General features: G+C 37.9%; 1 protein-coding gene across 2 annotated transcripts in view; it reads left to right on the top strand.

Moving 5' to 3' along the window:
* Positions 1–26913, top strand: part of AKAP7 (A-kinase anchoring protein 7) — a 144301-nt gene that overhangs the window by 77112 nt on the left and 40276 nt on the right. For both annotated transcript variants that reach the window (XM_044917408.1, XM_044917409.1), the window contains exon 7: positions 4856–5003. In XM_044917408.1, the coding sequence (XP_044773343.1) occupies positions 4856–5003 (148 nt within the window). The remainder of the gene's footprint in view (positions 1–4855; positions 5004–26913) is intronic.

Below are 26913 nucleotides of genomic sequence, written 5' to 3'. Positions count from 1 at the left end.
TGCATAATTGATCTGTCGGTTATATTGGGTAAAATTATAAATGTGAAGCCCTTGAAAATATACCCTGTCCCTGCTAGGCTCAAGGCAAAAATAATATTCAGGTTTAGTCCTAGGCAGTCACCAAGCATGTCCACAATTCCGGGGGTGCAACCCTTCATGTGGTTTGGTTGAAGTTTAGTCCTAGGCAGTCACCAAGCATGTCCACAATTCCGGGGGTGCAACCCTTCATGTGGTTTGGTTGAAGTTAGCCTACACATTGTTTCCCTACCTTTGAAATAGTCCCAACTCTCTTAGCCTTTACAGGTCAAATGTTTCTGGCTTTATCCACTTTTGTAATTTTCTTTGAGCTCTTCTAATGTGTTATACTTCCATTGATCCTTAAATGACAAAGTACCTTGGGAAGAGTCTGGACTATGAAGAAGGGGAGCAGAGAATAATGGGGGGGGGGGTCTAAAACATGAAAATAATGCTAACCCAGCCTTTTTTAGCTTTGAACTAGAACCTTTCGGGGTGCTATCTCTGGGACTATTTTGGCAACTCAGTGGATGCATCCAGAAAATACGAGCCTTGGAATGCCTGGGTGGCTCAGTCGGATAAGCATCCAACTCTTGGTGCCGGCTCAGATCATGATCTCAGGGTTGTGAGATGGAGCCCTGCATCAGGCTCATGCTCAGCGGGCTGTCTGCTTGAGATTGTCCCACTTGTGCTCTCTCTCTCAAATAAATAAATCCTTTAAAAAAAAAGTGAAAAGAAAATAGGAGCCTTCTTAGCCTTACCTGTACCCTGAATGATAGCCAATTTTTATATGCTCATTTATTTTCTTAGAATGAGAAATTTTCTTTCTTAGAATTTCTTTCTTAGAATTTCTTAGAATGAGAAATTTTCTTTTCTTATGAAAGAAAAACACCACCTGCTCTAGCTGGGTGGTGAGACCAATTCAGATACATTTTATTAGAAAAGATGTATATTGCTATGGGAAAAAGAGCCTAAAAAAAAAAAAAAAGAAGAAATATATTGCCAAACAAAAAATTTCCTAGAGAACAAAGATCATGTTAATATTATATATCAGACAAAGCAGATTCTTATCTGTTTTTAGATTCTTTATCACCGAAAATGTTTTCTGTTCAGGGTGTATAATTTCAGTGCCTCCTAAGGCATGCCTTTTGAACCACAGTTCTCTCTATAAATTATGACTTAAAGACTTAATTCCATTCCACTCTCTAATAAAAATTTGCTCCTTAAAGACTCATGTTGGAAGGTATCTGTGAAGAATTCTTGCAAAAATGGCTGGTCCTTACTTTTTGCTAAAATTAAATAAGCCTAGTGGATTGTCATTGTTATGTTTCCCTTATTTCTTACTTTAAAGAAATAATGACATCTTACAAAAACCGAAATGGAGATGATGGTGGGTAGCCAGTACCGGCCTTGACATCTTGAAAACTGAAGTTCTTTTTTTCCTGCGAAGTTATGACAAGTCTTCTTCTCTCTGGTCTAAGGGAATGACACACCAGCCTGCCCTGCATCCCACCCCCAGACAGCACACATGCACACCCAAAAAAGCATTTAAGAAACAAACAAGAAAGGTCAGTTTCCATTTGCTCAGAACCTTTTTAAAACGTTTCTGAAACCTTACCTCTACTGAAGTTATTCCTTAAAGTTCACTATTGGGCGCCTGGGTGGCTCAGTTGGTTAAGCGTCTGCCTTCGGCTCAGGTCATGATCCTGGAGTCCCAGGATCGAGTCCCACATCGGGCTCCCCGCTCGGCGGGGAGTCTGCTTCTCCCTCTGACCCTCCTCCCTCTCATGCTCTGTCTCATTCTTTCTCTCTCAAATAAATAAATAAAAATCTTTAAAAAAAAAAAAAAGTTCACTATTAATAGATATGTATGTTATATGTAATGTATATAGAACAGCATTTATCATATAACTATGATAGCCTTTACTCTATTTCACTATTTTAAACACTTTTGTAAGTTCACTTATTTAGTCCATCTAACACTTTGAAGTAGGTTCCATTGTTAACCTCATTTTACAGACGAGGAAACTGAAGCAAAACCACATCTTGAAAAGTAGCAGACCTCCTTTGAACTCACACATTTCAATTGCTCCTCGGCAGCCTGCTCTGCTGGGGCTTCCTACTTTCCAAACCAAACGAAGGCCACTTGGTTTCACTCGTACTGAACTTCCAGTGAGCAGCATTTGATGTTGTCAACTACCCTTTTTTTGAAAGTTGATCTTCTGCATTTGTGACGATTATTAACACACGGTTCCGTGTCACGCAGATGCTAGGCACTGGGTACATTTCAGTGAATACAAATCAGACAAAATTCTTTTTCTGTGTGGGACGTACATTCTACTGGGGAGAGACAGATAATGACAGCCCATGAACCATCAACACAGTAAAGTAAATTTCACAGTGCAGTAGGAGGTGGTACGTGCTATGGAAAAATGTCTGTAAACATTTATAAAGAGGGAAGGGTAAAAGGATTTGGGAGTGCATATTAAAGGGAGTGGTCAGGGGAAGTTCTATTCAGAAAGTAAAGTTTGAGCAAGGACTGCAAGGAGGTGGGAGACTGGTCATGAGGCTATCTGGGGGGAGACCATTTCCAGGAGAGGAAACCAGGGGCACACAGGCTTTGAGATGGGTTTGCACTGGTGTGATCAAGGAAGGCACAGAGTTGAGGCTGAGGCCGGAGAAGGGTCAAGGGGGAGGAGTAGAAGACAAGGCCCAGGAAGTACTGAGCAGACGGAGCAGGACCTTGTGGGCTGTCCTGGGGAAGTTGGTTCTTCCTTTGAGAGAAATGGGGAACCTTTGGAGAATTTTGAGTGGAGGAGTGACCTGATGTGGTGTGTGTTTTTATAGGATAATCCCGGCTGTAGATGAGGCAAAGGTGGGAAAACAGGAGGCTATTAGGATAATCCCGGTGAAAGAAACAGAGGAAGCTCGGACAAAGGCAGCAAGGGAGGCGTGAGAATTAGTCACGTGTTGAAGGTAGAGCCAAGAAGATTGGCTTGGAGGCGGCACTGCAAGAAAGAGGCCAATTCAGGGTGGCCCCAGGGTTCTGGCCTGATCAGCTGGAATAGAGTTGCTGTTAACTGAGGTGGGAAAGTCTGTGAATGGAGCTCAGTTTGGATACAGAACAAGAACACATATCAACAAAAACATGTTAAATACAATATGAAAAATTAAGGGCAACTTAATTGTCTAACAATAAATACCTGGATGAATAAATTGATGATGCCCCCATACAGTGGAGTATGGGAACTGTATGGGGCAGTTAAAAATATTAAAAATATTTTGCACATCTGTATATTATTGACATATTAACATAAAAAAGCTGATTGCTAAATAGTACTCATGGCTCAACCACATTCCTATAAAAAAGAAAAAAGTACTTTGTTTTGCATAGGAAAAATAAAATACGTAACAAAATTATAGTAGTTGCAGTGTGGGGCAATTTAATTTTAAATTTTTTGTTTTTATATCTTTTTAAAATTTTTGTCAAAACTTTTTGTGAATAAAAAGGGAAAATATATATTCTACCTACATTTTAATAAGATTTATATAAATATAATCTAAATATAATATATGTATGCATAGAAAAAGACCCAGAGGGGGTTGCCTGGGTGGCTCAGGCAGTTAAGCGTCTGCCTTCAGCTCATGTCATGATCTAAGGGTGCTGGGTTTGAGTCCTGCATCCGGTTCTCTGCTCAGCGGGGAGTCTGCTTCTCTCTCTCCCTCTGCCCCTCCACCCCTCTCTGTCTCTATCTCGTGCTCTATCTCTCTCTCTCAAATAAATAAATAAAATCTTAAAAAAAAAAAAGAAAGAAAAGACCTGAAAGATGTACCCACAGTATTAATGTATTTTCTGTAAATGGCAGGGACATGAATGATTTTTTTTTAGATTCTGCATATTTTCTTTTTCTTTTTTTTAAGATTTTATTCTTTAAATAAACTCTACACCCAGTGTGGGGCTTGAACTCCCAACCCCCAGATCAAGAGTTGCATGCTGCACTGACTGAGCCAACCAGGTGCCCCTAGATTCCTCATATTTTCTTATTTTTAACAAACAAGTATTGCCAGGGTAAAATTTTTTAAAGTTATAAATTAAAAGGAAAAGTTCACACATGGTCAGCCAGTAAACTTGCCCTGTAAGGTATTGTATCTTCATCTTATGGACTGTGTTTGGGACTATGAGGCTGGGTGCGGGACCATTGCATAAGAAGGGGTGGGGGGACATTCATTCCCATGTTTTGAGAAACTACAGAGGTAACAATGTTTTCCACCATTATTTTTCACCAATCAGCCCTCTTCCTGTTATGAAAGATACTGAGAACAAGGAGAGGCAGGTAGAGAAGGACTTGGAAGATCACTGACCCCCTCCTCCAATTCAAATAACCTTTAACTGTCTTCAAATGATTCTTAAGGAAGGAGTTTAAAAATTGCAACGATCTTATTAAAACACTTTATACACTATAAAATGTTAAGATCTATATCACTTTTAAAAAATTCATCCATTTCTCCATTGTTGTTGATGATTACTCTTTTTTTTGATACCTCAAACTTCAACTTGATATACTTTATTACTTCAGAAGCTTAAAGTATATGAAGTTCTGAATGCTGCCAAATTTAAACCCCACACTCTTTAATGATTTTTTTTAGGTAATACAACTCATCCTAGACAGGGAGACTTTAAAAATAGCTTTACGACTGTTTTGTGGTATCCATTTTCAAATGCCAGTAGGCAGAACTGTATACCAAAGTGTAATATCAGGTTCTAAGAAAGTGATATAAATATGAACCAGCTGCCTCAGTGGAATGATTGAGTGATGTGATTTTGTTTTGTCATTTCAAGGGAGTGAAAAAAATAGACCCCAAATTCTATGAAAAATTTATCAGTCACAGATTTGGAGAAGAAATGGTACATCGCATAGATCTTTGCTCCATGCTAAAGAAAAAACAAAGTAATGGTTATTATCACTGTGAGTCTTCAGTTGTGATTGGTGAGTACCATTTAAAGACTACTTACTGTCTTTAGTTTTTATTTCTTTAGCATCGTTCCTTTTGGCAGATATTTAGGGCTAGTTGTATATATTTCTCTCAATGACATATTTTTGTAAATATTTTATTTTGGCAATAATACATTGGAAATTTTATAGAACATATTTACTATTCATATTTATCAGTCAAGATTTTAGTTCCTATGGTTTTTATACTTTTGTGCTTTAAATATAATTATAATGAAGTCTTGAAACGATTCAAAATTCATTCCAGTTTAATTTTATTTCATGAATATGAAGACAGCATCTTCTCCAGTGAAGGCCTCTATAAACACACTATTCCATACCAGGCATTTTCATGTTTGCTGCTTTTAATTAGGAATTAGGAATAGAATATTCCAGGCCAAAAAGTTTCATTCTGAGAAGATAAGGTCTAGGTGGCCTGCAAAGATTGAAAACTTGTCCTTCAATTTCTTCCCTCAAAGGAAACATGGTTTTTTTTGGGGAAACAAAGATTCATATGTGAATGCTTCTATCATCTTATCAAGGAGATGGCATGTGATTGAGACAGACTCATACACAATTATGTTTCCAAGTGGAAAGTGTATACATCAAATGAAGATTTTTTTTAAACCAGAACAGGGTTATTCTGCTGTGCGAATGTATTCAAAGGAATCTGATCTCTTGTGATGCAAATGTGCTATTTCAAACCCAGGCATTATTCTTATAAAATTGTGAACTTCAAAAAAATTTTAAAAATAAAATACAGTTGTGAACTTCAAGACAACCTGATTTGTATACTTTTGAAGTAACAAAGAAGAAGTAATCAAAGAAGATAAATACCTGTATTTAAATATTTCAAGGTCTTCAACCAAGATAATTTCTCTCCATATCAGCTTGAAGAAAACCTGTGGAAGTATACTTAATACTGAAGTTTATTAATGCAATAAAGAAAATGTTCCAGAGACACAATTTTCTTTCCAAATTCTCACTAGACGTTTTCAGAGAAGTCATCATTTTACCTTACCCCAAGACCTTAGCTATCTTAAACAGGAGATATTCAGTATGTCATCTGAATTTATATTCTGAAACATTTCACGTCTATTTTAAGAAAGATTTTTGTGTTTTCAGAATCTCTGTTGGAGAGCTATCTTCCATCGAGGTTTTGATGAGGACCAAACATTTCTGTTTGGGATAGTAGCAAAGGACAAATTTAAGACTTTCTTGTGTAACACAGATGTGGGCTAGCTTTCTGTATGTTCTCTGTGTACTTACGTTAGGCCAACGTTGAAGGAGAACTAAGGAGAACTCCGTGCTCTTCCTTGTAAACAAACATATAAAAAAACCCGAGCAATGTGTAGATTTTCCCAAAGATATCGTGGGATTGGCATCAGACAGCTTATACCATGTGTCACGTACATTGCCGTTAGACAGCTCTGTTCAGCTCACCCCAAATCACGATGCATCAACCAGTGAATTTTCTGTTTTATTACTCTTTTCCGCTTAGTCTTTAAAAGTCCCCTTATTCTAGGCAACATCTCCAGATTTTCCCCTCAGGCTTCTTTATCTCTCATCTTTTCTAACTCAGAGCAATTTAGCTTCTCTTAAACTCCACCAGTCTTGTATCCCCATACTGATCATTTAACATTTTAAAAAATGGTTTTTGCCTGTTACAGACGCTCTATTTTTTCTGTCACATTTTGGGATGCCAAAATGAACTTTAAAATCATATTTGCATCTAAAATGGTAATTATTATGTTATAATTAACCAATTTTAATACACACTAGAATTCCTTTATCTACTATTGATAGTTACTGATTTTCTCAACCTTATTTTTACCTGAGTTTCATAACAGAATATTTAGGAAGATTCAGGACACTTTCTTTGTTTCTTGATCAGATTTAATTGGCTTCTTTCTGATTTGATCCTAACTCAAATTTAAAGCCTGTTTCCTATACCTTGAACCAGTATTTTATTGTATTAATATTGTATTGTATTAATAGAGTGGGACAGAGTTCCATTCTTAAGATATTTTGCATTCAGAAGTGTAGGGTAGAAGTTGGGTTCAAAGACTCTGGGAGTTGTTTATAAAACTTTGTTTATAAAACTTTGTATGTAGGTACATAAGTGAATTTTTCTGGGGAGGGAATTCATTAGATTTGCATTATTTGCTATGTCTTAATTTGTTAATAGTGAATTCTTGGGGAGTAATATTTTCTTTTTGGCTGTCTCAATAATGCCATTTAGGGCATCTTATTATTATTATTATTATTTAAAAAATATTGAGCGCCTGGGTGGCTCAGTCATTAAGCGTTTGCCTTCGGCTCAGGTCATGATCCCAGGGTCCTGGGATCGAGCCCCACATTGGGCTCCTTGCTCAGCGGGGAGCCTGCTTCTCCCTCTCCCACTCCCCCTGCTTGTGTTCCTGCTCTCGCTAACTCTCTCTCTGTCAAATAAATAAATAAAATCTTTTTTTAAAAAAATCAATGACTACATGGTCATCTCCAAGATTTCCAGTTGGTTCTTTTCATATTGTCCTGTTCTGTTCTTTGCCTCATGGACATTATTCCTTCATTTATCTCTTTGAGGATTTCAATATAATTAATTCTTAATTCTTTTCATATATTTAAAAATATTTTATTTCATTTTTCTTTTTTACAAATAAATTTGGTGTGTAACATTGTATAAATTTAAGGAGTACAAGGTATTATTTTGATACATTTATATATTGTGATATGATTGCTGATGTAGCAATATTTATCACATTACATAATTATAGTACAATATTTGTGTCTATATTAATTATACTGTAAATTAGATCTTTATGGCTTATTTACTACTTGTTATAAGTTTGTACACATTGAAACACCATTACTCTTAACCCCCTACCACCCAATTTTCTGGTAACCAGAAAATTTTTACTGTTTTTTACAGGTTTAACTTTCTTAGATTCCACTTACAAGTATCATACAGTACTCATTTTTCTCTGACTCATCTTGCTTAGCATGATGTGCTCACGGTCCATCCATGTTGTCACAAGTAGGAGGATATTCTCCCTTCTCATGGCTGAATAAAATTCCATTATGTATATGTACCATATCTTTTTTATCCATTCATCCATTGATGGGCATTTGGGTTGTTTTTGTATTTTGGCTATTGTGAATAATACTGTGATAAACATGGGAATTCATATATCTTGTTGAAATCCTCTTCTCATTTCTTTGGGTTTATATCCAGTAGTAGAACTACTGGATCGTATGGGTATTTCTATTTTTAATTTTTGGGGGAAACTCCATACTCTTTCATATAGTCATTGGACCAATTTACATTCCCACCAAAAGTGTGTAAGGGCCCCATTTTCACCATATCTTTGCTAACATTTGTTGCCTCTTCTCTTTTTGATGATAGTCATTCTGACAGGTGTGAGGTGATACTGCGTTGTGGCTTTGGATTTGCATGTCCCTGGTGATTAGTGACGTTGAGCATCGTTTCGTGTGTCTGTTGGCCATTTTGAACAAAAAAACCCCAAATAATCTGATTTAAAAATGAGTAGAAGAGCTAAATAGACAATTTTCCAAACAGGACTTTTCATATTTTTAAAATCTCTAGTTCATTGGGTGTGAATTCTTCTATTTGTTGGATCTTCTGTGGCACTCCTTTTCCTCTGGGGCTTTTTAGGTTTTTGAGCACTTACTGTGTTGAACTTGTGTGGTTTGGCAGATGTCTCACCGGGAACACTGCTTTGAACTGGGCAGCTGACAACAGCAAACCATCCTTGTCCATAAGAAGCTAGAATCTGTTCTTTTTGTGTCTTTTATCAACTTGTGAAGGTTTTGTTTGTTTTGTTTTGTTTTTTTATAGTAGAGACAATTAGCCCTTCGCTATATTGGCTCAAATATTTTCCAGGTTTTATTTTACATTTAATTTTGGTCACAAGGCATTTTTCACAATAATTGCTTTTAAGTTTTGTTAAATTATAGATGAAAAATTCTTCTGTGATTTCGTTAATTATTATAATAAAGAGTCATCCCCAAATCAAAGATTTGATGCATATTCATTTATATTTTCTTCCAGTTTTGTTGTTGTTGTTGCTTTTGCAGTTGAGCTTTTAACCTACCTGATCTGATCATTAATATAAGTACTCAGACCCAGAGGATTAATACAGAAATCCGGTTACTAAAAGTGAGTGTGAAGTAGGGATTTAGTTTTAGGAATGTATTTTTATAATATTTTTTTATACCCCAGCTCTGTTCCAGAGATCATAAATTAGCAGCCTTTCATTTTGTATTTCACTGGCGCAGAGTTTTGTTGTTTTTTTTTTTCTTCTAATTTTAATAACTTGCCAACATTGGGGTAATTTTATGTAAAAAATCTGGGTTCCTGCTGCCTTCTGAACAATCAGAAAATATGACACTGGTTCTACATTCTTGCATGGTAACAATTTTCTGGATGGAGTAGTTGGCACACTGACCTTAGAAGTAGCTGCCTTTTATCATCTCCCTTACTCTGTTGTTCTTACCATAAATTTGCTGAGCATGTTCACACCATGTGCTTGGTTCCGGAAGGCATCTGAATTTGGATTTCCCCTGCCAGTTACTGCTATTCCCTGTGCCTACTTTATATTTCCATGCTGAGCATTTTCCTCTCGCTCTTCAACCATCATATCCCTCGATCTGAGTTGAGTGTTAGGAGAGTTTGATAGGATATGCAGGCAACATTCATATTTTCAGATACAAGAAAAGGTTCTACATCTTAGTTCTCTCATAGTCCAAACTTTAGGTGATATTATGCCTGCTTAATATTGGGCTGCAACTCCTTACAAACCTAACCGCAATAGTCAGCTAAAATTCAAATCCAAAAAGAAAAAAAAAGGTAAAAACACATTTTTTTCTGGTGAAACTAGGAATGAAATATGGCTCAGATATCCTGGGGTGGTGGAAGCTGTTCTCAGTGAGCTACTTACAGGAGTTGGGTGAATTAATTTTTCTCAGGCAGCTATATTCCATTTATATTTCCTTAGGGAAGGTAATTGACTAAATGACACCCTTTGTAAGATTGATGAGCAATTTAATGCTTGCAAAGACTAGTTTACTTTCAGCTGTCAGACGTATCTTAGAGGAGGCAATGAGGAATTTGGAAAGGTCTAGAGGTATTTTTTTGTTTTTGCAGGCCAGCATATTTCTTTATAATTTTTGCAAGTAGAGGTGGAAGCCATAATTTTCTAGGAACCTCAGCTATTTTTTGACTTAATAATAATTATTCATCATTAATCTAATGAATGTTATTAAGTGTGTACAATGTATGTGCATCTCTCTTCGGTATCATGAGATACAGAGAAGTGTAAGACATAGTCCTTAAGAGTGATAGTCACTGGCAATGAGAAATGGAGAAGAAGGAGGACTAGACGAATGGGGGTTTGCCCATAATAATAGCGGGCTTTGTTAGGATGTAGTGGAAGAAGCTTATGATTTTACCTCCTAGAAGAATGTGCTGGTGAGGAGAGGCAGAGCTCGAAGAATAGGATGAGACTGAGTGGGCAGATGGAGAGCGGGGAAAGGACCCCATCTGGGAGCAGCAGATTGGATTTATGGGGGAGGGAAGCAGGCTGGAGGCAACATTAGTGATAGGAGGCACATTACAAAAACTGTAATGACTGAACCTACCGTCTAGTTAGCTGACGAAGGTATGACAAGGAGCTTGCTAGGTTTGTTTTTATGAGGAGTGGGGGAAGGAGAAGGAAAGGAGATGCACACAGTCACACATACTGAGGCAGTGGGTATGTAATAAAAAAGACTGAGTAGATAGGTGTAGGATAAAAGGGGGTGAAGTTTAATACTTCATATAACAACACAGAATTGGATCCTGAAGATAAGACTTTGAATTAATTTCAGACTATAACACAGAGGCAGTGAAGGGGTTAGGGTTGGGCCAACTGTTGGCTCAAATAGAAGCATACAGGTGTGCACCGATAGGGTTATAGAAGACAAAAAGGGTCATGGTTAGATAAATTAGAGTTGACAGAGCTGTAGTCAGTTTAGTCTGTATCCAATGTGCAAAAGATCAGAACAGAGAGATACCAGACTCAGACTTTATGGGATGAAACACTATGAGAATTCTAAGTGATGTGAGTCAATGAATTTATTCTGTCCAAATGTGCCTTTTTTGAGAACACCCTTTAGAAACCTGGACAGCTTAGACAATCCTGTCAGTCTTAAAAAGTTTGACTTGGTCCACAGAGGGATTTCTAGTAGTTTCTAGGTGGTGGTTCAGCCAGTAGGAAAAGACTTTTTGGGGTACATCAGGGGAAACCCTCGGCTCTGAGTCTGGTGCTTAAGCTTCAGTGCTCCTTTCCCCTTAGAGACCAAACAGAGCTTCCAATGCACTGAGTTGTCCACTTCTGGATTTTGCCTGGTTTAGTATGTAGGCATGAGGATCTTCTTTATGGAAGGTAATACTGTCAATGTAATTGACCCCTTGGTTGTTGCAGCAAGAAGGGATGGAGGGAGAAGGAAGTCAACAGTTTTTCTTTCTTGGGTGAAAGCCATAACTAGGACAAAAATCTTAGAGCTTTCTAGAATCCTTAAATCTGAAACTTAGATCAATGATAAATAACAAATTTTTAAAATGTTTAATTTGAAAATATTTGTTTTGCTTAAATGACATATGTTCTCTTGAAGGTCTACTTTGTAGGAAGGGATATTGGCAATAGATATGTGCTTGAATGTTTACTTTTCTCATGTGAACCATTTACTTTTTGCTGTAGAAAAATGTGCTTCACTGTGCTTATCTAAGAATGATTCAATATCCTAATAATTTATAGGGCTACACTTCAGTTGGGTTTTAAATTCTTTTTTTTAAATTTATTTATTTGAGAGAGAGAGAGAGCGCACGCGAGAGCGAGGGGGAAGGGGCAGAGGGAGAGGGAGAGAAAGAATCTCAAGCAGACTCCCTGCTAAGCGCAGAGCCTGACATAGGGCTCGATCTCACAACCCTGAGATCATGACCTGAGCCGAAATCAAGAGTCAGATGCCTAACCGACTGAGCTACCCAGGCACCCCTGGATTTTAAATTCTTTTAAAACAGACTTTAGTTTACTAGTTCTCAGAGTTTGGTCCATGGATCCCTGGTGGTCCCTGGGGTAATTTTAGGGTCTGTGAGAGCAAAACTCTTTTTATGATGCAAATGCTAAGACATTTGCCTTTTCGACTGAGTTAACATTAATAGTAACAGTGCAAAAGCAATGGTGTATGTGGCCAATATGAGTCAAGGCAGTTGCAATTAAAAATATTAAAAAAAAAAAAGCCAATTTCATGTAAGAATGTTCTTGCTGAGTAGTAAAATCTGTTAGTTGTATTTGATTTGTCTCTGTATGTGTCTTTTTTAGTATTTTGTTAATGAAAATGAGAAGTGTGCATAAAGCACTTCTGCATATAGAAGAGGGGGAAAAGCACTCGTGTCATTGTTTAAGCTACCAGCTAAAGTAGCCACTTTCTTTTCTGGAACGTCATTTTTTCTTGAAAAAATGACTTGCAAGCTGTCATTTTCACATTTGGGTATTTGGCCAGCATTTTCTTTAAAATACACTTGTCACATGAGGGGCATCTGACATTATTTACTACTAATGATAAAATTCAAGCTTTCAGGCAAAAACAAGACTTTTGAAAAACACTAATTTGTTACCATGAGTTTGACAGTTTCCTGAACTTCAAGACTTTTTCCCACTTTTTATTATGGAAAATTTCATAAACAAAATTAGCCAAGTAGAGTAATGAACTCCATTTTCCCAGTTTTTTTCCCTCTGTCACACTACTTTTATTTTACTGAGGTACAACTTATATACAAAACTGTATATATTTAAAGTGTATAATTTGATGAGTTTTTAAACTGTGAAACCATTATCACCATCAAGATCCTGAACATTTCCATCACCCCCAGAAGTTTACTAGTGTCCCTAGGCAGTCCATGGTGATATTAATGATTGGTCCAATGTGGTTTTGTTTTTGTTTTGTTTTGTTTTGTTTGTTTTTGTTTTAAGTAGGCTCCATGCCTAGTGTGGAGTACAAGATAGGGCTTGAACCCTGAGATCAAGACCTGACCTGAGATCAAGAGTCAGACACTCAACTGACTGAGCCACCCAGGCATCCCTAATATGGTATTTTTTGATGTTGTGTAAAGAAATGTGTCAAAATATGGAAGATCTGCATAACTCCGCATTTTTAAAATGACCAATATGTGTTACAAAGACATGGATAGATAAAAGATCCATTGAAATTTCAAGATACCAAAAGATTTGAGTGTAGAGAGTAAGAAAGGTTTATAAGTTTTAAGATTTCACATTGCAACTAAACTTTAAGAAACTACAACTTGTTGCGTTTTGGTATAATATCAAAGAAGAATATCCACAATTATCTGAAAAGGCTATTATTCTCCCCCCTTTTAAAAATTTGTATCTAGGGGTGCCTGGGTGGCTCAGTCGTTAAGCATCTGCCTTCGGCTCAGGTCATGATCCCAGGTCCTGAGATTGAGCCTTGCATCGGGCTCCCTGCTCAGCGGGAAGCCTGCTTCTCCCTCTCCCACTCTCCCTGCTTGTGTTCCTTCTCTTGCTTTGTCTTTCTCTGTCAAATAAATAAATAAAACCTCAAAAATAAATTTGTATCTATGTGAGGCTGGATTTTTCTTAGGCTGCAGATGAAACCATATATTGCAACAGATTGAATGCAGAATCAGAGATGAGGATAAAGCGGTCTTTGATTATTCCAGACATTAAAGAAAATTGCAAAAATGTAAATTAATGCCATTCTTCTCACTATAAAACTTTTAATTAAAATATAGTTGTTTTTCATAAAAATGTTCTTAATGATAATATTTTATTATCATAAGGGTGTATGATATTTTAAAATGAATTAATAAATTTTCAGAAAATTCTGTTTTAATTTTGAACATAATAGATACTGATAAATAATAGCCCACATAAGCCAAAGCTCTTTGAGTGGGGAGAAAGATGGGGAGATTATTAGTAATTTTTAAGAGTGTAAAGTGGTCCTAAAACCAAAATATTTACAAATTGCTGCTTCAGTTCATGGTCCAAGAAAACCATGAAAAGATTTAATCCTCAGACAACTCTCCAAGCTTAATTATGTATATATATATGTGTATATATATATATATATAGAGAGAGAGAGAGAGGACATGCAAGCATGAACAGGGGTGAGGGGAGGAGAGGCAGAGGGAGAGGGAGAGAGAGAGAGAGAGAGAGAGAATCTTAATCAGACTCCACACTCAGTGCAGGTGGAGCCTGACACGGGGCTTGATCTCACGACCCTGAGATCATAATCTGAGCCAAAATAAAGAGTTGGACGCTTGATGGACTGAGCCATCCAGGCACCCCTCTCCAAACTTAATTTTGATCAATATTTCCAGCCTTTCTTCCAACAAATTAATTTTGATGGCTGCACAGTTAATTTCCATTTAAGCTTTCTGTGGTAAAAATGTAAGAAGTGCAAAAATACCCCAGACTGACAGTAGCGTATCTATATGAATGACACATTTAAAAATCATTATGTGAAATTGATATTCTATAATATAGAATGCCTCTTTTGTGGTGGGCAGGACCAAAAAGTTTGTCTTGTTTTCTTTTGCACAGGCTGACAGGGAAGACGATTAAGAAAATTTCATCTCTGCTTAGACCAATTAGGATGAATCTATTTCGAGCATGTTAGGAGAGGGAGAAGTGAAAACACAGTTTATCATCTGAGAAAACTGTACATTTTTTTTCACTTTAAAACTTTAGCAGTTGGAAATTTCCTCTGTTCAAAATTATCAAGTAAATTAGTAATTGCTGAGTACAGAGTATTTAATTATTTACTTTCTGACACAGAAATTGAGTGACCATGTAATTTATCATTTAAATGTACCCTTGTGAGTATACTAGGCTGGGATAAAAGAAAAAAAAAAGAAAGCCAAGACTGTCCAGATTCAACTGGGACTGTGTCATCCTGCCTAGAAAGCAGAATGCTCTTGAAATAGTAGAACCTTTGATGTGTTAAAATTACTCAGATGCCCATGTTGTTCCTTTTCGTAATCTAACTGTCCTCCTCTTAAATGTTTCTTTGGTGAAACATGTCTTCTAAAAAGAAAGTGTTTGAAATTTCATTATTACATGCCCTTAGTAAAAATAAAAAGCAACTGATAATTGGAACTCTCAGCTTATTTCTTTACATTTGCTTGAGTTAGAGGAAGCCTCAAATTAAGTAACTGAGAAAATTAATCTTAGTGATAGTTCACTGTATTTTAACTGGTGTATCAGCTATTAATCTTTTTTTATTTAAGATTTTATTTATTTATTTGACAGAGAGAGACACAGCGAGAGAGGGAACACAAGCAGGGGGAGCGGGAGAGGGAGAGGGAGAAGCAGGCTTCCCGCGGAGCAGAGAGCCCGATATGGGACTCGATCCCAGGGCCCTGGGACCATGACCTGAGCCGAAGGAAGTTGCTTAACAACTGAGCCACCCAGGCGCCCTATCAGCTATTAATCTTGATGCTAACACAGAATGGAAGATGTGGCTCAGGCTGGTTGAAAATGTAACTATCTGTTGGCCTGGTTTCAAACCTTATGATTTATATTAGATGCCGTAGGGACCTTACGTATTAAAGGAGCAGTGCTCTGTGGTAAATTTAACGATCTGACAAATTAAGCATCAGTGCTAGCATGATACAATAGCAGTTTATGTTATTTTATGATTTATTTGTAGAGCCTTTCGTTTTAAGTGTTTTAGGAAATACGAAAGTAGAGACACCTGGGTGACTCAGTTGGTTAAGCGTCTGCCTTCGGCTCAGGTCATGATCCCAGGGTCCTGGGATCGAGTCCCGCATTGGGCTCCCTGCTCAGCGGGGAGCCTGCTTCTCCCTCTGCCTGCCGCTCCCCCTGCTTGTGTGCGTGCACACTCTCTGTCTATATCAAATAAATAAATAAAATCTTTTTAAAAAAGGAAATATGAAAGTAAATATTGAATTTCTAATAAAAAGAAAAAAAACCACTACATGAATGATAATATTGGAGTGCAGAGTCTTGTGGTCAAAGGCGTTAAGGTGTACAGTAAAACTAGTGTTAGGAGGCCCTGCCAGTTGCCGAAAGTTATGGCTAACTAACCCATCACGTTGCCTAATTGACTCTGAATACGCTTTTTCACCACATTAGTTATCGCTCTAAAGGTGCTTAGCACAGTGCCTAACAAATAGTGTTATAAAAATGTCAGTTATTCATATTAATAGCTCTACTACTCATATTAGAATACTTATTGCAATGGTGTTCTTACTTTTCTAACATCAGAACACCCATTTTAGGTAATTATAGATTTGCGTTACTCTTAATGCTTTCCTTTAATGGCCTGTGATTAATATTGGTGCATTTAAAAAATAAAAATGCATGGATGTATATCGTGCTTTTGATTTATGTATTTATGTAATATTTTATATTGCATATATATTTATATGTAATTAATATATGTAAGTACAATGTGAGGATAGAAACCTTAGCTTTATTTTTTCCTGGCTCTAGGAAAAACACAACAAAGTTGGAAATCTATCCTCTTTAATGTAGTGTTATTTAAAAAAACCCAATTTGATAATGTGATGAAATCACGAGACAAGTATGTAAAACTCATGAAGTTCATCTCCCATTTCAGTGAAGCACTAAGGAATTAGAGAGGATGCAGAACAGTGGAGAGACAGTACACGCACTACAGAGAGAAAAACGCAGTGACCCAGGAGTTCCTTGAGTGAGACAGACCTTGTTGTAATGGTCACTGCCACTTCCCAGCTTGGTAACCTTGCGCACATTACTTCATGACCCTAAACCCATCTGTAAGATGGGGTTCATAATGATGGTTAACTCATGAGGATGTTGTGAGGACTGAATGAGATAATGCACTAAAAGCACTTAGCATCGTGCCTGACTCATACTCAGTGCTCACTCACTAGTGTCCATTATTATTGCTGTGTTTATTACAAAGTGTGTGTAGCATTCTTTTTTTTTTTTTTAGATTTTATTTATTTTAGAGAAAGAGCGAGCAAGCAGGGGGGAGGGAGAGAGAGTCTTAGACTCCACGCTGAGCGCAGAACCCGGTGTGGGGCTCGATCTCATGACCCTGAGATCAGGACCTGAGCAGAAACCAAGAGTCAGTCACTTAACCCACTGTGCCACCCAGGCGCCCCAATGTATATAGAATTCTTAGCCTAGGACAGACAGGGCTAAAGAGTGACTTAAGGAAGGATTAGTAAAAGGGAAAAAAGTCATTTTCCTTTTAATCTTTACTGGGAATACACTATTTTAGGAATTAGGAAAAACTTTGGACTCTAAAAGATTGATTGTTAAACACTGGGACGAGGGTTAAGGGATTTGTTAAATGTCTTTACTGACCCATCTTTTAAGGTGGAAGAGGGAGTACCATTTGTGAGTCCTCTAACCTGGAGGTCTGAGTGAGCTCATGAAATTTCTTCCATCATTATCATTCCCAACTTCTCTATTTTGTGTTAAATTGTTGTACTTCAGTTTTTGCCAGAGCTAGGCTTTAATTATTATCATATCTGATTAATTGGAAGAGAATAATATTCTCATTGTCCATCTGTCTGAAAATCCAATTCCAGTATATTTTTTTGTTCTCTATTTACTCTTAAAATGGGAATTGGAAGGGAGGGGGGTAGTATAACCGTAGTGAGTAAACGGCTCTTGGCTGTTGTACTATTAGTAGAGTGAACTTGGGATTCGATATTGCCTGAGCTATCAGGCTAGCTCCCTTGGGGCATTTGAAGAGCTGCAAGCTGTGCACATAAACACATTTTATTGTATTTTATTTGTGCAATTTACTGAACAGATATTTATTGAACCTATCAAGTGCCAAGCATTATGTTGTATATTAAAGATCAAAGGTGGGCCAACACGGACTATACTCTCAAGAGTTTACGTCCTAGTGCAAAGTCATGCAAACAATTACAATTGAAGGTGACAGTGACTGTAAGGCAGTTAATGGGAACCAACTGAGTGTACATGTAATTCAGCCTGGGATTGTCAGGAAAGGCTGCACTGAAGAGGGAAGAATAGAGTGAGGGAAGGATAAAGTGAGAATGTGGGAAGGAGGACAGGTGAAAGGGAGGTGTTTTCAGGTTGAGTAGCTTCCCAGAGGAGTGTAAGTAATACACTCTGCACGTGAATTACCTATCCTTCAGATCGTATCTTAATTCAGATCTAATTTTGTAGGGGATGGGAGCCTTCAAAAATTTTGGAGCTCCAAATGACATGCTCAGATTTGTACTTTAGAGAGGCCATTCTACCAGTAGTATGAAAGCCCGATGGTGGGGAGAACAGGGAACTGAATCAGTAAGATAAGTAAGGAGACTGGAGCACTAAGCCTACACAGATCCTGAAGATTGTCTGCAGTTAACTTTGGCAGCAGAGGTGGAGAAGGAGGGGTGCACTGCAGATCTAGGTAGGCAGGAGAATCAGTCTTTTTAGGTTTATGGCAGATTATGAAAGACAGGGGAGAGGTCTAAGATGGCTCCCATATTTGGGGTTTGACAGCTAGGTCGACTGTAGTGTCCTCCACCAATGTAAGGGATAAAAGAGAAAACATTTTGGTGACAAGGGGATGAGTTTGACTTTAGACATATTAAAACAGCGGTGGCCCAGTCAAGTGACACATCCCAGAGGGAGGTGTGGGACATAGACGACCTATCCGAGGGATAGATTTGGGATTCAGTGGCATTAGGTTCACAGTGAAAGCTGTGGCTATGAATGAAATAATTGAGGGGTATCTGGAAACCTGGGACTTCAGACTAGTTTTGCAGCTAGTTACCTAAGATAACTATTGCAGAGGAAAGAAGGAGATTTGAAACCAAGGGGCTAAAATAAAAGGTGGTGGAAACTGGTTAAGCAAATAATGACAAATCTGTTTATTGTTTCTTGTTGGTCTATGGGATCTGGACAGCAATGGCATAAAAATGCCCCTTTACTATGCAGGTTTCCTTCTTTTATTGAGAAATTTGTCCTGGTAAAAACAGGGACCATGAGAGCTGAAAAAACTGAGTATACTCATTTCCCTTTACGAAATTTAAATTCTCTGTTTCTATTCGTTAACCCATAAAGATCCTTGACTATTTTATCTAACTTGAAAACATTTTATATAAAATATCTAGAGCACTAACTGTAGCTAATGGAGAGAACAACATTTTGTCAATTCATTCACTGGGGTTCTACTTGATCTTCTACTGACGAGGATATTCAGGTGAATATTTTGTCTTGCTTCTGGCTATGAGTAAAGGAAACTGCATATGATCATAAATTTTATATTTCCTACCAGGGATCCCTAGCTGCCAAAAATATTTCCCTTGCTAACTCTCTGATCAAAGCAAAAGCTTTTATTTAAGAAGTCAGTCTTAGCATTGTAAGGTTGAGGAGAAAGGCAGTTAACAGTTTTGATACTTGTTCTCCAACTATGCATTCAGTATAGAAGTATACCACACATTTATCCATAGATGATCGTTTTTGCTTTTGTTTGTTTGGTTTTTTACTAGTATGGCACTCTCCTTCAATTATTTACTTTTTAGGGCTTTTTCCCTTTTCTGCTATCCAAAATTATTTATTGACCCTTTCAGTAACTTTACTAATTTTAATTGACCACTGGAGACACTAGGGGTTTGCCTGTTATGAATCCATTTTCTTCCCCTCCTTCTCTGTTGGCAGACCCTCCTTCCCCATGAGGTGGCGAACTTCAGGGCATATGGGCCTGGCTTTGGGCCTGCCGGTGACTGGTTCCATTCTTCTTGCCAGTATTTAGTTTAGGAAGTGGCATGTGACCACATCTGATATTTGAGGGGAAATCTACATGGGAACTCAGAACATAGTGTTTGGGCTGAGATTTAGAGATTTATAGGAAAGAGAACATCATCTTTTAGCTGGAAATTGTTGGGTATACATGTGATGCCAGGACTTAGTGGCCATCTTAACTAGGGGACACTAGGGGACTACAAACATATGCACTGTGTATGGGAGACTAGAAAGGGGAATCTGGATCTTGTTAAGCCACTGAATTAACCAACCTGAAAGCCATTCTATCTCTGATTATAGGAGATAATGAATTTCTTTCTTTTAACCATCAAGAGTTTTTTGTTACTTGCAGCTGAGTGCATCCCACCAGATACACATTTTGGATATGAAAGAAGAAATGTATTAACAGAAAATAGTCATAGTGATGTGATGTTGGGGTTCGGGAGTAAACAGTCAGGAAAGAATTCTTGAGACGTGGTTTTATTAAAGCACAGGGATAGGACCTGTGGGCAGAAAGAGCTGCCCTGGGATTGTGAGGAGCTATTGATTATATATTTTTAAGCGGGGAGGGGCAGAGATAAAGGAAGTTTCCAGAAGGATTTTCGTTTGTTAAAGAGGATTTGCAGGATCCTGGAGGTCTGGTTAATGCCAAGCTAAGGTTGCTTTTTGCCTCTAGCAAAGCAAAACAAAAACAAAAACAAAAAAAACATTAAGGCAGTTGTGAGTTCCTTGAGGAATGTCGCTCTATCTCAACCACTTGTCAATGGGCGACTGCAAAGGTGTAGGACATTTGATTTTATCTACATTTCTTTTGCCTTTGTTTTCCACATCATCAGTATTTTGGCTTTATGGGTATTTACATTTTTTTTTAGTTTGTTTGTTTATTGATTGATTGATTTTAGTAATCTCTACACCCAACATGGGGCTTAAACTCACCACCCCTGAGATGGAAAGTCACTTGCTCTTTGGACTGAGCCAGTCAGGCGCCCCAGTTTTATGGGTATTTAAACAACAGTTATCAAATGTTGTTAAAAGTGTCCATAAGCAGAATGAATAGTGACATAGTGTATCAGATGAATGTTTTCCTGGGCCACGGTAGATCAGGACAGATCCTGAGACCTGCCAAAACCAATCATGATTTCACCTAGTATAAGTGAATTTTCATTTTATTATTTTGGGGATTTACTTTCATTCTTCCTCATCCCTTTCACTGTTATTAGAGAAAAAAAACCTTTAGTAATAGTGCACTGAGTTATTAAAGCACCTTTTATTTGAGGTCTTCCAATCCTTTATACAGCAGGAAATGTGACTGTTGTCTCGCCCAAGGTCAAACAGTGGAGCACTTTTAGAGCTAAATACAGATTGACCATATCCCAGATAAAGAATAATTAGGAACTGTGAAAACCCCCAGTAAATTAGAAACTATACAACCAAATTTTTGTTGTTTACATTGTTAAATTGCAAATAGAATCTACTCAATTGGGTCCTATTGGCTTTTCTGAAATACGTTTTTTTTCCTGCTGTGAAGGATGTTGCTTTCTCTCTGAAAGTCTCAGGGCATTAAGGGATTAAAAGCAGTTGAATAAGAAGGCAGCCATGTCAAATAATACAAATACTGGCCAGCAGATTAAGTATATTCTTTGATTTCCCTTTAAAAAAAAAATAGGTTTTAACATCCAATCATTTAACTTGTCCTTGAGTTAAGTAACTCCTGTCGGTTTTTGTGATTTCATTGTTAATGCCTGAAAAGAAGGACAGAATGTAAAAGCAGGACTAACAGCAGCTAACTAGAAAAGATAGATGACTGTTACTGCATTGCCTTTATAAAACTGTCCAGTGGGATTTACCACAAGGCGAATGCCCCTCCTGCTCCCGTGGGCACATGCCTACAGATTTCTGCCTCCGAGTAGGAGGTTTGGCCCTGGCTTTCTCTCTCACTTACTTTGGTTGTACTCCTTTTCTCGAAAGTTAACCTCACCTCAAGAGCCATTGTGATCATCATATCAGCACATACTAAGTGTTTAATAAATAGTGGCTAGAAGCAAATTGAATTGATAAAATGGTATAATGTAAATTGGAGGTGTCCAAGCAGGTAATGTAACCTGTCAGCCCATCCTCCAGGCTCCTACCTCAAGAGCTCTACTGCTGTCTGTTCTCTGAGCAAGAAAGTAAGTTCTCCTCCCTGATTTAGTTCTTACCAATTAAGGGAAGGGCTGCAGCTACATACATTGTTGAAAGTTGGGCCATGCACATAGAAAATAACTGATTGAGGGAGCCTGGGTGGTGCAGTCGGTTGAGCATCTGGCTCTTGGTTTCGGCTCAGGTCATGATCTCAGAGTCATGAGATCAAGCCCCGTGTCAGGCTCCGTGCTCATCTGGGAATCTGCTTGAGATTCTCTCTTTTTCCCTCTGCCCCTCCTGCTTGTGTTCCCCCTCTCTCAAACAAGTAAATAAATCTTAAAAAACTGAAGAAAGAAAAGATCTTAATAATAAGCATGGAGAAAGCATTTGAGAATTGGCACTAGGTAGACATGCATCAGCAGAGATTTGGGAGTGACCATTATGGATTGGTAAAGAAGGACTTCTTTTGTAATTCTAGTTATCTGCTTGTTTCCTCCCCTTTCCTAAATGCACATACGCTGTATATGGTACATTATGTTTTTCTCCTTGTGTTTTAAAAAACACATTTTTCCTTCAATTACCTACTGAAACTCTATAGCATATGGCAGTTTCAAATGCAAATACCTCTAACTTTCAGTTTTAGAGAAAAACAAAACACTGGAAAGAGAAATAAAAAGTCTGTTGAAAATATGACTAACGTAGGAATAATAGTAAAACAATATTCTTGGTTCCCAAATTTCACAGTTAGATCAAGATTCTTTTACCTGGTAATTAAAAATAGACCTTTACCAGTGAGATTTACAGATAATCCTTGAAATTTTTCAGTTATAACTTTTTCAGCCTCTTTTTCTTACAGACAGACATTCATAAAAACAGCTTTCAAAGATCAATATTTAATCATGTAGCTTCAGAACTTTGCCCTTTGGTTACAAAATGGCTGCAAAGATGTAGCAGTGGGTAAAGAGGAGAGGAACATCTGTTAGGTCTGGGTGATATATGCTTTGTGGATTGATGATTGAGAATTGAAATTTGGTTTTACAAGAACATAGAGAAACAGGATACAATATTGAATATGTGCATCCAACGTTCGTAAGGCCCAGACTGATTGTCTTTTGGCACCCTGATATCAATATAATAAATTGGGATATATCCCAAAACAACCCAATTTTTATGAGTTGCATTTTCATGAATTGTCAAGCATTTCTTGAACTTACATACATTTTCACTGGAACTGTGACATTTCTTGGCATAACAGTTTCCATAAGCATGCCACCTGCTGTGTAATGAAATCTTCCTGAAGTTTGTCTCTTGCTCTTAAAGGCATGTCTCCTAAGGGCTTGGTTCCAGAATTTGGAGGGATAGAGGATTTTTTCCCTCTCTCTACACTTCATGACTTAATGTCCTCTTTTTCTCTACTCTTTTTAATAAAGGAACATTTACTTTTTTATTTTCTTTCTCGTGTGTTTCTGTAAGTTGTCAAATGCAGATTCCCTTTAATTAATGAGTTGGAGGTCTCAGAAGAGGTGGTAATCTGGACAGTTTTATAGATTCAGAATCTTACAGTGAGATTTGTTCTTTACCTTGAATCAGACTTTCATATAGCCAGGTTGCTCAGAAATCCAAGTATATGTGTTTTCAGATTGAAAATAATGCTACCCAGTGATACAGGGAATAGAGTTTTGGTCATAGTTAAGAATTCTCGTGTCCCCTTAGAGATAGTATTGTCAGAGCTGATCAAAGCACATGAAGAAGAGTCAGCGGCCACCCCCTCATACTGTTTAGTTTCCTTCCTACCATTTTAACCATTGTCACAAGAATCCAAGCAACTGTAGCAGACAGGTATCTGTTGTAACCATGCTTTGTTTGTAGCTAGGCCTGTGAGAAAAGAAAACACGAAAAGGTTATAGCTTTAAAGTTATGAACATGATATCATATCAGGTTTTCTCATTCAGGTTAACTTCTTTTTAAAATCTTCTCCTAGTTATGGTAGATCTCTCTATATGACTGAAAGGAGTCTGTTAATCCTCTAACAAAATCCCATTAATATTCTCAGGGATTCCTCGTGACTGATAGGAGTTGCTATTTTTCCTGGAAGGTGAATGCTTTCAGGGGCCATTCTGGTATTTCTGTGCTCTAGACAGTGTCCTCCCCACAGCATGGCAGGCAGCAGAGCTAGGCTCCAGCTCCTATAAGGGATCTGCCTTCATAGGATTATATTACTTGTGCCCTATGAATAAAGGAATTTGGTGACAAAACATGAGAAACCAAGACATTTAAACATATTACCATTGAGCTTGGTTAAATAACTATTTTTCTGTGCATTATTCTGATATTGTAGTAAGCTGCTCATAAGGTATATACCTGATACCCCATACAAATTATGTTTAATAATACAGAACTCTGGGATGAGATGCTCAGGATTTGTGCAGCCATGCAAATTGAGTTCAAATCCCATTATTGTCCTATATTCTCTGAGAGATTTTGGCTTAGTTTTTTTCTGAGCTCAACTTTTTCCCTCTGTAAAAAGGGGATAGAAATACTCTCTACCTCACAAAACTGTGGTAGGGATGAAATGAATGAGTAAATGTAAAGCACTTAGCAAGAGCCTGGCATATAGTAAGTGTCCAGTAAATCTTAGCATTTATTCTTGCTCAGTTTATTACTTGATTGTTTTTGTGAGATAAGGAAGGGCAAGGAGGGGCTTGTATCTTGTACTATTCAAGTCAGTTACAGACTGTTGTATTCCCAAACAATTGGGTAAATGATGACTAGATCATCATTTCTAGGTCCTTCTGTATGGTAGCTATTCAACTTTCAGAAAGGGGCATGTGATGGTGGGGAAAAAAATCAGTTTTTTCATCAGTATTCCCAACCTATGTATAGTTTGTTTTTCAAACAAACAAAAATCCAGACTTATGAATGTCTCCGTTATTTTGAGTTGAAAATGTGGGTATATGGAAACTCTTATGAAATCTATAGAAGGGAAATTCCATTTAACTGTATATTTAATGAATCATCTTTATTGAAAGAAACACAAAAATATGCAATGTGAAGACCATTCCTGGAAATCCTGGGCTGAGAGTAGCCATGACCTACAGTATGAAACTATAGCCTTCCAGAACAGAGAGAAACCTTAGTGAGAGGAAACCAGACTCTATCCTCTCCTTGAGGTTAAATGATATGCTAATTATTTGCACAATTAAAAGCCAGTTTAAAAATCCCTGTCTTGAATTTTTCAGTTGTTTCTCTAATCTTGTATTATGATTGATTCACTCAGTGCCTATGAAAAAAAATCTCTGACATTAGAGAGAGAGAGAGATATTTGACATTATATGTATTTCCCCCTTGGACTGCAGGATATCCTGAGGTATATACTGTTACTTATATTTTTATTCTTAATTGCATATTGTCAGAAGTAGTGCCAATAGGAATTAATTAATGAAGTGAAGTTGGTGTAGGGTTCATCACAGAGTATTATCCCCTGAGTGCTGCATCTGAGTGAGGGGCCTTTTTGCTCGGAGTCCACATGTATAACATGTATAAGCAGTAACTCAAGATGGCAGCTAGTAGGGCAGGAGATTGGAACAGGAGGAGGAGAGATTACTGGCTGGTGCTAAAAAGACAGAGGTGCAAATAGCTATAGTTATCTGTTCTCTGCCTCTTTCCTTCCTCCCAAACACTATCTACTTTGCAACAAGTTAAAAACTTTATAATGAACTTAACCTGATTTTCAGGTCTTACAGAGGAAGATAATCCAAACTCTGACAAAGAGGTCAATATTTCAGAACCGCTAATATCTGGCAAATCTGGGATTCAGACCTCTGGCTTTCTACTTCTTCTTTTTTTTTTTTAAAGATTTTATTTATTTATTTGACAGAGAGACACAGCCAGAGAGGGAACACAAGCAGGGGGAGAGGGAGAAGCAGGCCTCCCACGGAGCAGGGAGCCCGATGCGGGGCTCGATCCCAGGACCCTGGGACCATGACCCGAGCCGAAGGCAGACGTCTAACGACTGAGCCACTCAGGCGCCCCTGGCTTTCTACTTCTAAAGGTTTTATGGCGACATCAACGTTGATGATTAGGGAATGCCAAGAATTACTCATTTTTTTCAGTGAAGAGTGTTTACTACAAATATTTCTTTCTTTAAATGCAGGAAGTAATGTTTAACATAAAAAAACAGACAGCTGGGGGCACCTGGGTGGCTCAGTCGTTAAGCGTCTGCCTTCGGCTCAGGTCATGATCCCAGGGTCCTGGGATCGAGCCCCGCATCGGGCTCCCTGCTCAGCGGGAAGCCTGCTTCTCCCTCTCCCACTCCCCCTGCTTGTGTTCCCTCTCTCGCTGTGTCTCTCTCTGTCAAATAAATAAATAAAATCTAAAAAAAAAAAAAAAAAAAAAAAAACCAGACAGCTGTTATTTTTCCAAACTGCATACGCTTCTTGTTCAGAGGGGTATGAAAGCAGGCATCCTGCATCCAGAACCACGGCAAGTTGTCATAGTCATCCTTCCACCTCCTGGTAGATGGGTGTGTGTGTGCCTTGCTGGAAAGTAGAGGAGTACGGCCGGAATTTGGATGGCATTTCGGGCACTAAGAGCTGTCTTTCATTCCTGTAGTGTCATAAAGTAAGGCTGTTCCCTATTTAAGGGAACAGATTCGGAGCTGTTACTTGAAGTCAGTTATCTCCTGTCATAAAGTTCAAATACTGTGTTTTAAAATTAGTCGTTGTGCTGTCCCTGAATTTGCTTAGCCACGTCGTGGATTCATTCTGAAAGGTGCTCTTATCTCCGATCTTTTTCTCAGTGGTGCTTCTAGATTTGGGTCATTTTCTGGGCTAATGACATACTTGATGCTCTGATTTCAAAATTCGTAGTACTGATTTAATAGAAGAACACAGCAGTGTTTCAGAAAGCAGACGTTTAACTTTAAAAGCTACACTGTAAAGTGCCGACAACAGGATTGTCTTTTGCCCCCA

The sequence above is a fragment of the Neomonachus schauinslandi genome, chromosome 8 (assembly GCF_002201575.2).
Source record: "Neomonachus schauinslandi chromosome 8, ASM220157v2, whole genome shotgun sequence".
Lineage (NCBI taxonomy): Eukaryota > Metazoa > Chordata > Mammalia > Carnivora > Phocidae > Neomonachus > Neomonachus schauinslandi.
The sequence above is the reverse complement of the archived record's forward strand: the minus strand, read 5'-3'. Positions and strand labels throughout refer to the sequence as shown.